At 47.4% G+C, this 12,584-nt stretch overlaps 1 protein-coding gene across 4 annotated transcripts in view; it reads right to left on the bottom strand.

The window, feature by feature from the left end:
- DNAJC6 (DnaJ heat shock protein family (Hsp40) member C6) overlaps positions 1-12,584 on the bottom strand; it is a 134,125-nt gene that overhangs the window by 117,955 nt on the left and 3,586 nt on the right. Inside the window, exon 1 of one of the 4 annotated variants that reach the window (XM_046645792.1) lies at positions 12,443-12,578. The exons of 1 other annotated variant lie outside the window; for it this stretch is intronic. In XM_046645792.1, the coding sequence (XP_046501748.1) occupies positions 12,443-12,554 (112 nt within the window). In that variant the 5' untranslated portion in view covers positions 12,555-12,578. Of the gene's footprint in view, positions 1-3,484; positions 3,646-12,442; positions 12,579-12,584 lie in introns of those variants that run through there. 2 more of the 4 variants (XM_046645793.1, XM_046645795.1) reach the window with 2 other exon arrangements.

The raw sequence follows: 12,584 nt of genomic DNA, 5'->3' as shown, positions 1-12,584 counted from the left end.
TGTTCTTTCCTATCTCTGTTTCTAAAACTTTATTGCAAAAAAATACTCAGAGAACTTACCAAATAAAAGGAAAATCTGGAGCTGAACTTAAGGAGTCAAAATGTCTATTTTCCAAATAAACAAAATCTAGAAAATTAGTCCAAAGCCATCATTTTCTAAGGTTCACATTTCCCTTTTTATAATTAAGTAAATTAATTCTAACAGCAAATGATGTTGAATATTTTCTCTGCAATTTTGCCCTGATACGTATTCTCAAGCCTTTGCCTAGCATGTGAATGGTTTTGAGGGTTAAATGACCTGGGTCTGAATCCTGGATCTGCCACTCACCAGCGATGTGTCCCGGTGCAAGCCTCTTAACTCATTTCTCCACGTAAGATACCCCCTCCCTTGCGATGTTGTGACAATATGTAAAGCACCTTGCAGAGTTTTTCACATACTAGTTGTTCATTAAATAGGAGCTACAATCGTTATTATTGTAATTAGCTGTCATGTTTGCCAATACCTACCTATTAACTCACTCAACAATTTTCTTTTTAGTTGCCTCATGCATAATCTTTTTTCCCTAGCTTGCAAAGCATTTTGCAATATGCTGGGTAAATGTTATACAATGTCTCCTGTGTTTAAAAGCCTCACCAGACTATCTTAACACCAGATGTATGAAAAAAGGCAAGGAAAGAAAGGCACTCACCAAACCACAATTCAACATTTACTGAACACTAGTGATGTGATGATAGCTTATAAAAGTTCAGTATCCCCTACCAACATCCTGAAGATTTAGTTGCCCCTGTCAACATCTTTAAATTTTGCCTGGCTCCCTTTTCAGTCTTTGCAAGGAGAGCTGACTTCTGAACAATACACAACATTTTAATAGTTTTCTGTGGTAAGTTTCAGAACCAAAACTCTAGTTTTTAGTATATTTATGCTTCATATTCAGGTCCCCAACTAGTACTTTGGAACCCACAAACAGCTCTCCTGGTCTGGTTGCCATGGTCACACCTTCTCCCCAACGTGCATACACATGGCCCACCTCACATTGCACACTCAGTGGTCTCTGCCAACACATTCCCATCTCCCAGACTTAAGGATTCATCGATCTCTAAGAAATTACCACAGAAGGGGCTTAAGAGAAATACAGTAATTCATAACTATTTGGGGTCTTAGATCCCTTTGAAAACCCGAGGAGAACTGTTGCCTTTCTCGTCATACATAAACAAAAACAGACATGCATATAAAACTGCATTTCACAGACTCCTTGAAAACCAAATTAAGGAGCGATGATTTCTTTCAGTGTCTCTCAAATTCTTTTGACTGGGATTCACAATGAGAAACAGACCTGACACAAAGACAGCCCATACTGACATACATAAACATAAATACCTAAAACGGAAGTTTCAGGAAACAGTATTTACCCTTAGCCACATGCAGTGGTTTCTGACATTCTCTATTCTATTGCATCTTCCTAAAATGTTGCTTGAGATTCACCAAATTGCTTTCTTACCACCCACAATCTGAAGAACAGTGATTCAGAGTAACATTTCTCCATCTTGGAGATAAGAGAACCGAGGTCCAGAAGAATAAAGGGTCTTGTCCTAGGTCACTAATGAGTGAGTCAAGCTGGAAGCTAATTATCCTGACCCTCCACCAAAGCCTGTTTCCAAAAGAAGGTGAAACAAAAATTCTAAATACCAGTCCCCTCAAAAAGCAGCTGGGCATCCGAAGCTTAAAACATGCTGACACACTGAAAAACTAGGGGTGTTTCAATTCCAAACAATGGTGAATATTAACCTCAACCTGAGCCTCCAATTCAGGCAGTCTTAACTTTTTCTAAGTCAGGGCCCCTGGCCTAGCATGACACGGCATATAAGCAAAATTTTTCTTTCCAGAAACCCTTTCTCTGGCCACTGAAAACAACGCAGGAAAAACCAGCATTCTCCTTGAGTTCCTTTAACATCCCTGATTTACACACTTCTTTTATTTGTCCAGAAGAGGCTGGCTTGGAGACAGCAATGCCAGGCCCACGTACAGCTGTTTGCTTGCCCACTGAGGCTGCTCAATTAACATTTAAACATCAGAACCACAGAGATCAATACGTGGACGTGAATGACCCAGAGCCTATTGCATGCTAACACTACCAGCACCAGCTACTCCCCACCCACCCCGCCTTTTAAAGCCTCAATTATAGAGTGGGATTGCTTACTAGCCTTGCTCGGTACGTTGAAACACCAGTCTCCCCACCGGCATCAGGCTGCGTGTGGGTTTTTGGTTTTGTTTTCTTTTTGTAACGTGGAATGAACATCATTGCCGTCCCAAGCTGGGACTCTTATACGAGCCAGAGACGGCGGCTGGGGACTGGTCTGGAGGAGGCCAGGCCGGGCGGCCCAGCGCGCAGGAGGAGAGGCCCGGGGGCCTGTGTGTTCGCACCGATCACGCACCCGGCGGGACTGGGCGCCCGAGGGCACAGCGCGGGGCGCACTCGGAGGCGCAGCGGCCCCCGGGCGAGAAGGCGACTGCTCGCAGGGGAAAGGGGGGCACAAGCGAGCGTTCGGGAGGAGCCGGTGCGCGGCCCCCCCCCCCCCCCGCCCCACGCAGCGATGGCGTCCTCGGCCGGTGGCCTCCCCGCGCCCCGCGCCTCCCTATGGCGCCCGCATCGGTGCTGCACGAAGGAAGGGCTCCCTCCTGGAAACCAGATCGGGACCACGTGTAGCCTTGGGGTCTATCGCTCCTCCCCCAACTGCGGCAGAAAATTCAAGGAGCCTAGGAATTTTAAACCCCAGAATCCTGCAGAACCCTTGTTGTTGAACTTGACATTTGCTTGGCTCATTTTCAGTGAGTCCGCTCCCTTCCTGAGTCTTCATTTAAATCCGTTTCTCTACTCCTCCTTGCTTCCAACATAATTGGGGGAGGGGGGAGCGGAGGCGGGGGGCAGGTGGAAGGGTGCTGTATCAGGGATCTAGGGGGTGGGGGCAGTTTGCATTGAGTATCTCCGCAAGATAAACAGATCTGAAGGTCAGCGACGGCTCCCCAGTGGGCCCTCCCGCAAAGATTAATGTTCATTAAGGGATTCTCAGTGTTTTTCTTGAGAACCCAAACTGTGTAAGTCCGAGGTAGTTCAGATATTCCAGTTCCAATAATGCATCAAAACCCTACATATTAATTAACTATTGAACACTCCCCAAATAAAATCACCAACATTCTGTGAGCTATCAAAAGGAAATCCATGATGGAAATATGCGTTACTCGGCTAAGATTAAATGAAGAATGAAAAAATACCATTATATTTAGTAGCACAAAATGGAAAACTGAGTGACACAATATTTGGAAACCAGAAGCCAGTCATTTAAAAGTCATATTTATTACATAACGAGAATTTTTAAATATATGCACAGTAATTTTAAATCAGCCATTAATACAAACTAAACGTGTGTGTGGAGTGACATCTCAACCCTAGCATCTTTTGGCCTCCCCTCTGCAGTTGGCCCCTTACCTTTATTTTCAGAATCTTTCATTCTCACCTTCCTCCCTCTGCTGCAAAAGAGCAGGAAAGTCCAGCTGATTCTGCAACCCTGACTTTTGATTTGTCATTCACAGTCAGCGGTCTCAGGGGCGAAGTCCCTCAACGGAGGGGAACCCGGGCTCTGCTAATTGCATACAAGGCAGTGTGCGGGGTTATAATTTTGCTTATGCTGGAGCGGAAAGGATGGGGATGAAGGCGGACGTAAACACACATTCCAAAACATGGCATGGAACTGGATCTGGAGCCTAAGCTTGCCTTTCCTTCCCTTAGGTTAGAGAAGCAACTGTTCGGCGCCTCCTTGTCTCTGGAGAGATTTGGTCCAAGTTGAAAGGGAATGTATGTGCCGTGAGCCAGACTTATTTTCAATCGGAGACCTTACCTCTGGAGGGGGATTAAGAGTCCTGTGCTGTATTTCCTCTTACATATTCATTCATTCAACAAACACTTCTTTTACTTCTCTGTGGGCCAGGCTCTATGCTAAGTCCTGGGGCTACAACAGAGAAGGGGACCAGCCCCAATTCTCAAGCTGCTCACAGGCTGTTAGAATCCAGGGGCATACATGGCAATACAATGACCTGTATCTGCTGCATGGACACAGGTTACGGAACCTATTTCATCCAGGCCTAAGTTGATATTCAAGGTTTTAATGATTGGTTTTAAGACATTGAGTGGTTGAGCCAGAAATGGGTATAAGGAAGCCCGACCATAAGACCTCCTCTGTTAGGGGGCAAGGAAGATTCAAGCAAATCTTGGAATCATCTAATTCACTCTTAACTTCAATCATTATACGTCTCGGATTCATTCATTCCTTCCTTCAACAAATGGTTATTTGTGCCAGGCACTATTCCACATGTTAGGAATTTGGGAGTACAGAAAACAGACCGAGTGAGTCCCTGCCCTCATAGCTTTTACATTCTGGTGGGAGGATTTAGATAGGCAATAAACAAATATAAACAGCAATGAATGCTGTGAAGAAAAACGAAACGGGGTAAGGAGGTATCAGAGGCGCCATATTAGACAGGGTGGCCAGGGCAGGTGACATTTAACTTATTTTATGGAAAACAGGTCATCACAGTCCCTTCCAAACATCTTCACTCAGAACTGTTTTTTAAGTTCTGCACTCTCACAACGTCCTCTGCTCCAAGTGCACTTGGATGGGTGCTGTTTACTCCCCATTATACAGGTTGGTAAACTGACATCCAGAAAGAGTAACTGATCCAATCCAGGACCTCATTAAGTTGGGGGAAGAGCAACAGAAAGAAATATACCTACCTGTTACTCTCATCTCCAGAAACTGCAGGGTTAAACACAACACTGACATGGAACACTTGCTGGAGCAGGAGCTGAGACAGGAAGGCGGAAGACCTGTCTCCACCAGCATTGTTCGAGCGCCGCAGGCTAGGTGACTGGCCCTCCCTGCAACCAGTCTCCTCATCCGGAAAGTGGGGCTAATCGTACCTGCCCTGTGTGTGTCCCAGGCTGTTCAGAAGATCCAGAGGGAGATTAGATGTGGTATTTTATAAACAAAGTGCTACCTAAATCTAAGATGTAACTATCAACATGCTTGGGCACATTTACGAGAACTAATTGCTAGTGTTCACCTGCTTATTACTGCAGCCCGAGAGTCCAATACAGCCACAGAGTGGAAGCTGTCATGGCTACTAGGGGTCCTGGAGTTGATTTCTAGCTGCCATAATTTAAAGACTCCCTGAAGGTTTCGGGAAATTTTAAGTATCTGTTTTCCGTTCCCGTCTTTCCTTAGCAGTGGATCACACCTTTACGCTCTTCTTTGACAATTTAAGACCAACGAGGAAAGTCTGCCTTCAGTGGAACTCCTCACTGGCCACCAAATGAGCCAAATTGGCCCATAACCCACATCAAAGAAACAGGCATCTCTATCCCCAAGGATCAAGTCCAGGGCAGCCAACATGTGCCCAGCAGGAGCCCCTTGAGAGACTGAGAGGCTGAGGCAGGAAGGAGCAGGTGAGAAGCCCACCACCCATGCTCTTGCATTCAATCAACATTCATCGTGCCAGGCACTGCTCTGAACACTGGGAATGACACAGTGCTGAACAAGACATTCTCTGTCCTCAAGGAGCTCGTGGTCTCAGGGCAAGAAGTCTCCAGAGGCACAGCAATTTCCTGCACTAGGCAGAGGAGTGCGGAGGCCTGGGTCTGAGTAGTAGGCCAGGCGCTCTAAAGCAGGAGAGAGTGGGTTCAGACATGGGCTCTGCCAGCTCCTGGCCCCTAGAACAAGCTGGGACAGGTTCCTGCACCTCTCTAAGCCTCCATTTCCTGATCTGTGCGATGAAGATAATAATGGTACCCACTTCCTAGGGAGGGGTGAGGCTCAAGGAGTTAATACACGTAAAGTGCAGGGAACAAAGCCTGACGCATAAAGCAAGGGCTCCATAAATACTGTGAGGCTGACATTATCACCTTGTGACCCCACCAAGGGTACCCCTCTGGGCCTCAGTTTCCTCATAAAACATGGAAAATAATAACTAGCTTGCAGGGCTACTCTGAGAATTACACATCAGGAAGAATATAAAGGCCATGGCATTAAGGAGTAGCTCAGCCCTGGGGCCTCGCTCCAGGCCCCTTTAATCCAGCAGGCTTCCCAAGAAAAAGGCTGAGGCTGGGAGGAGAGGGAACTGGGAGAAGGGCCGCCATTAATATTAAAAAGGAAGCAATTTTTTTTCTGAGAGTGTTGTCATTTCTAGGAGTACCTGCATTTCACCCAACATTGTATTTTGAAAAGTTTCAAACCTAAAAAAGGTTGGGAAAATTGCAGGGTGAACTCCATCTTCAAGTATGTTTTGCTATATTTGCTTTATTGCATATCTGTTCATCTCTCTATCTATCCTTTATTGATAGTTTTAAAAATTAAGTTAAAAGAGGTTTGAAGACCTCTTCCAATAAACAGAGCCTTTACTTTTCCTCCTGACACAATTTTCACAAAAGGTTTAGCCCTCCTGATTCCGTGGCCATGCCAAGCAGGGCCAGATGAATTCTCAGAAGCCTTGTCTTGCCCCACAGTAAACCTCATGGCCACACCCAGTTGAGGGACAAGGATGGACTCAAGCTTCGGAGCGTTCCAGAACAAGGCAGTGTCTCTGGCAGACTCCATGCTTCAAATAAACTGGTACCAAGGACCATTATGAACACCTATTGACGGAAATGATGCTGCATCTCAATAAGTGGGTTTAGGGAAAGCTTCAGGCAGGCTCCCCTGGCCCCGAAGTCCCTTCACAGCTCTGCACAGTCTTTGTCTTGTTAGATGCCACTTCTGAGTCACTAGACCAGTGAGTCATGCCCAGCAAGGGAGGCCATCTTGAGAGCAAAACCAAAGAGCATTTTCAAGAAAAATGAGTGGGACCCTGAATTGAAAGAGAATAAGGCTTTTTATTGTCCTAGCAAAACAAAAATGAAAGAAAAAAATGCTGCCGGAACATTGTGGGTTAAACTTCCCAGCTGCAAATTTTCCTCTGGGGAAAAAACTGAGCAAAAAAAGTTTTTACATTCTTTTGGAAATCTGAGGGCAAAAGGGACTTGGAGGATACGTCTCAAATTAGGCAGACCTAACAACCTTTCCATGACTTGTCCGGACCCTCTTCTGGCTTAGTCAGCCATTCCCAAAACATGCCAGGGTGGGTGACGGGAGGGGGTCTTCACCTGCACCACCAACTTCCTCCACCAGCCACGCCTCTGTCTGGTCTGCTCAGAGCATCCAGTGGCCACAAAAGAGGTGAAATGGAGAGAAAAACTGCCAACCAAGGGTGGGGGTGTGTGATCAGCGTCACGGCAGAGGAGAGCAGCATGATTGTAAGAAAAGCTGGGTGGGCTCCCACGAAGCCAGGCCACAAAGCAAGGGGAAGAGAATTAACATGGAGTACCTACTGTGTGCCAGGGAACCTTCTCATTGTCATCACCACAAGTTTATTGAGAGCCTACTACTTGCCAAGCATTGTCTTTAAAGCAGGGACTTTCACACCACCCTGCCTGGGTTTGAATCCCAGCTTCCTAGCTGTGTAACGTTGGAAACGTTACTTAGCCTCTCTGTGCTTCGGTTTCCTCATTTGTGAAATAGAGATTGTAAAACAGGTTTATTGTAAGAATTAAATGAAATAAAAATATGCACAGGTTTAGGACAGTGGCTGGCACCCAGCAAGCAATGCGTACATAAGTCCTGCCCATCCGTTTTTTTAGATGAGGCAGAAAGAGGCGAGGTGACTGCCGAAGGACACACAGCTACAAAGTAGCAGAGCCAGGATACTTCCTGTCCTTTACCGCTTACAACAAGCCCGTGACGGAAGTGATACCCTCTTCCTTTTATTGATTAGTGCTCACAAGCTCAAGAGCGCTCCAGTAACTGGCTCATGTCACAAGCTGGCAAATGGGAGAGTGAAGATTTAAAACCCAAATTTGCTGACTTTAAAGCCCTTTCTCAACCCACTAGACCAGCGGTTCTAAGACTTTAGCAAAGGTCAGGATTCCTGTGGGGCTTGTTAAAACGCAGACTACCGGGCCCCCCTTCGGAGGTTCTGATTAGGCAGCGCTGAGGTGGGGTCCAGCAACTTGTTGCATTTCTGACAAGTTCCAGTGATGCTGATGCTGCTGGTCCAGAGACCACACTCAGAGAACTACTACTCTACAGTCATGCACCTGTATGCACAACAGGAGGCGGGAGAAGGGGCAGGGCCTAAACACCGTGGGTCAGTGAGGTTTTCCCACTCTGGCAAAGTGCTGCTTACTTCCCAGGGCCTAGCAAATACCCAGTGTAATTACACAGTCCCTTCATGTCTATGATTCACTGGATCCTTCCACTAACCCTAGGTAGTGATCATTATCTCCACTCAATGGGATTTGTTTTTAGGGGCCTAGGCTGGAAAATGGCAGTGAGGGACTAAACCACAGATCGCCTGACAAGTGTTCTGTCCTCTTCTCCAAGTATCTTGTCCCGGAAAGCACTATCTGCTGGCGGAGACTGGCTCTGGTTCCAATCCGTATCTTCCCAGGGGACATGGCAGCTCAGGAAAGAGCTCGTAGTCCCACCGGGGTTTGGCGGAGGTAATTCCTGGTGGGAGGAACTCAGGGCCAGTTTTCCACCATCATTTCCAGGCCTAGGGAAGTCTACTGCTCACAAAACACATCTACCATCTGTTCACTCCCTTTTCTATAACCTAAAAGCTTTAATATTTGACTAAAATACAGTTGTCCGGAAAGGATGGAAGCATTTGGGGCTAATCTCCACTGGGCACAGCTTGTTCATATTCTCACTTAGAACAGCTTGATGGTTAGGTATGTTTTTGAAAGCTGTTTGGACATATAAGCCTTCAAATGATTAGTATCCAGAATATTTAAAGAACTCTTATAAATGGATAAGAAAAAGACAAACCACCAGAGGAAAAAAAATAGGAAAAGATATGAATAGATCTTATTCACACATGGCCAATATTCATGTGAAAAGATCTTCAGCTTCATTATTTGTCAAGGAAATTCAATATAACACAACCATGCAGTATCATTTCACATCCATCAAATTGGCAGTATTAAAAAGTCCAATGGTACGCAGTACCAGCTAGGAAGGAAGGAATCAGGAACCCCACACACTGCTGGTGGGAACGAGTTAGCACAAATGTATGGAAGTCAACTCGGTAATCTCTCTCAAAATTAAATAAGCATATACTTTTTAATCCAGTAATTATCCTTTTAGGTATTTATCCTATACCTATAGCCACAAGTGTTCAGACTATAAATTTCAGAAGCATTGTCTTTAGAGAGAGATACATAATATAAATGCATTTTATTGTATATAAGGTATAGACAAATACATTCATTGAATGTCTGCCATGTTCAGGACTCAGTGTCAGGCTGAAAAGATGCCAGGAGTCCCCAGAAGCTATGCTACGTCTCACCTGCCACCTCCTGATAAAAAAAGGGTGGGACAAAGAAGGATGGTGGTGTGGAAGACCTTCTGGTTGATGCAGAAGTGAAGCTGCGCCGAAGGAGCTTCCCACCATGGTTTTTTTCCCACAGCTCATTGAACATTCTGGCCCCACACGTAACCATATTTGGGATGTGATCATATGGTGGAAGATCTGGACAAATATTAATAATAACCACCACCATCTTGTGAGCCACTATGTACCCGGCACTTTATATACATTAATTCATTTAATCATCACAGTAACATTATGACATTGGAATTATCATCCCTGTTTTACAAATGATATATAACTGAGTTTTAGAAAGATCTGGCACCCTGCCCAAGACCACAGAGCTTATTAGTGACAGATTCAAGTCATAGTCTGTCGGACGCCGAAGCATAGGACTCGAGATGCTCAAAGTGATGCTGGCATCATCATGAGACATTCAGGCCACCTTTAAAAACATCAGACATAATTGGCATATGGATTTCTGTCATTGCATGATATTTATGAACTTTACTTCCCCCCTCCAAGAGTACAGATATCGGAGTATGTTTACTTTGTGCAGGGAGATGTGGCAGAAAGGATGCTGTATGGGTACTGAGGCCTGAACTTGCCACTCACCAGTCATAAGACCTCCTGCAAAGTCACTGTCTCTTGCTCCACCTTCCTCATCTCTAAAATGGGGAAAATAAATACCATCCACCCTCCCTCCTTCCAGGACATTGTCAAGACCTCATAGTTGACCTATTCTATAAATTGTAGAGTATCATATAACATAAGACATTATGATGGCCTAGTCCCCAGGTTGTATGAGGGAAGAGGAAGTAGAGAAATAGAGAGAGCAGTCAAGATCCTATCTAAGAAAAGAGAAGTGTGGCATGGCAATGGGCCCCAGGAAGCCACCGGTGAACTCTAGGACAGGAACAGAGAAGAGAGGAGCGGATGGCTGTATACGCAGTACAGACCTGGTTTTAAAAACTATAAAACTAGGAAACTTATTCTAACCCAATTTACTACAGTGGCAATATCCATTTATTCCTCTTTTGTAAACATTCAAAGAACGCCGGGAATGACACTATGCATATAATTATCACTCAAGGAATACTTGTTGCAATTCCCAATCTATTCAACTACTCAGGCAAGCTCAAGAAAAGGTGTGTGCAGCCTGCAGCCCTACTAAATTTCAGCAACAGTTCTTAATGCCAGTGGGGAAGGAATTTAATTGGCGCGTTGACAAAAAGTAATAACACATCCTTTGAAAGCCAGCAAGATGACAATGCCAAGCCACAGACTCTCCCTAACTACCAACAATAGCAAAGCTTGTTTCTACACAATAAATAAATATTTGAAAGATAATTACTGCTGCTCTTTGTCAAATTTATTTTTAGAATGCTTACCATGTGCCAGCACTTTACAATTGTTAACTCATTAATCCATTCAATCCTCAAAACAATGCCAGGGTGGGAGGGCGACAACGGCTTCAGTGACAGGGCCCTGGTGCAATCTGGCTTCTGCCCTGGATCAGGTCGGCCATTTTAGAAATCAAGGCATCTCAGGCTCTCAGAAAAAGAATCCTCAGATGATGGAAACTGATGAAAAGGATGAGACAGGACACACACACACTCACCCTCACACACACTCACATACATACTCATACATCCACACACACTTGCTCACACTTACACACACAAGCAAACAGGTATCTACAAAGTACCAAGCCCGGACTTAGCCTGGCGGGGGATGCAAACATGAAGTGGATGAGAACCTGCCCACCTGGAATCTGTAATACCAGATGGACAGCAACAAATGCCTGACGGAGGAGGAAATACTAAAAGAGGGGTTACAGGTGGCAGGCACCCCAGGAAAGGCTCCACAGAGGAGACGTGTCTGTGCTAGTCTCGATGGATGGGCAGGAAGTGGCCAGGCTGAGAGAGAAAGGCTCGGCCACTGCAGACCCAGGGAAGGCAGTGAGCCGGCAGATCCTGTCACATCACCGCTTAGAACACTTTAGCGGCTTCCCAGATCCCTTAGAATAAAACCCAAACGCCCGTCATGGCCTCCCCATGTGCCCTCCCCTTCCCCCTGTAAGCTCGGCACCCGGGAACCTCGCCACTTGTTCCCTCTGCAGGATCGCTCTCCCTTGGCTCCAGGCTGGAGTGACTCCTCATCGGGCTTTGGGTCTCAGCTTCCACTGCTCGGCCTCAGAGGCCTTCCCTGTCCACCCCACAGAAGCCAGGGCCCTCTGCCCGGTCTCCTCTCCCGGGAGACTATCTGATTCCTTCCAAGCACACACAGCAATCTGTAGCAGGGATTTCCACCTGTTTTACATGTGCAATGCCTGTTTCTCCCTCTGCAAGCAGTTCCACGAGCTGGGGCCTCGCCTATCTCGTTCACTCCAGGGCCTGGCACGCAGGCGGAGCTGATAAAAATTGAGGAATGAATGAACGAACGGAGGGAGTCCGTGACTGAATAAGAAGGGTGAGCGAAGGCCCTGCGGAGGCCAGGGAGGAAGGTGTTTGGAAAGTACTTGATCGTGCCTAGAGCTCACCAGATAACAGGGAGTCACGCAGACAGGTGGGAAAGGGGGTGGGTCCTGGCGCGGAGGCCCTGGAGGCAGCCCCGGGTCCGGATTAATGCCCCCAACGGGTACTGCATTGCAGGCGCCGGGCAGGTGCTGGGGGTACAAACCGGAGGACGACTGCGTCCCCGGGGCACCCCGGATTCCTTGCGGGCAAGGCCAAACGACAAGACAGGGGCTTGAAGGAAACCAGCTGCGAACACCTAGGCCAACCGGAGATGCTTAAGGAGCCGAGGGGGCACGGGGGAGATCGGCCCTGCGCGTCGGCGCGCGCCCCGGGGGAGCTCGGGGACCGGCCGCGGCGGAGAGTCGCCCCGGCCGCCGGACATCCAGGCGGCGCCCCTTTACCCACCACCCCCCACCCCGGCCGCGGGCCCCCGGGCCGAGAAGGCCGCCCGAGCCCGCGCCCGCACTCACCCTGCGCCGCCGGGGGCCCCGAGCGCGTCCGCCACAGCCGCCGGCTCGCCTTCCACGGCCGCAGCGAGAACAGCCGCCGGCTCTTCTTGCCGCCCTTCTCAGTTGCTCCCATCGGTGCGCCCGCGCCCGCCCCCGCCGCCCG

Source organism: Equus quagga, chromosome 18 (assembly GCF_021613505.1).
Source record: "Equus quagga isolate Etosha38 chromosome 18, UCLA_HA_Equagga_1.0, whole genome shotgun sequence".
NCBI lineage: Eukaryota > Metazoa > Chordata > Mammalia > Perissodactyla > Equidae > Equus > Equus quagga.
The sequence above is the reverse complement of the archived record's forward strand: the minus strand, read 5'-3'. Positions and strand labels throughout refer to the sequence as shown.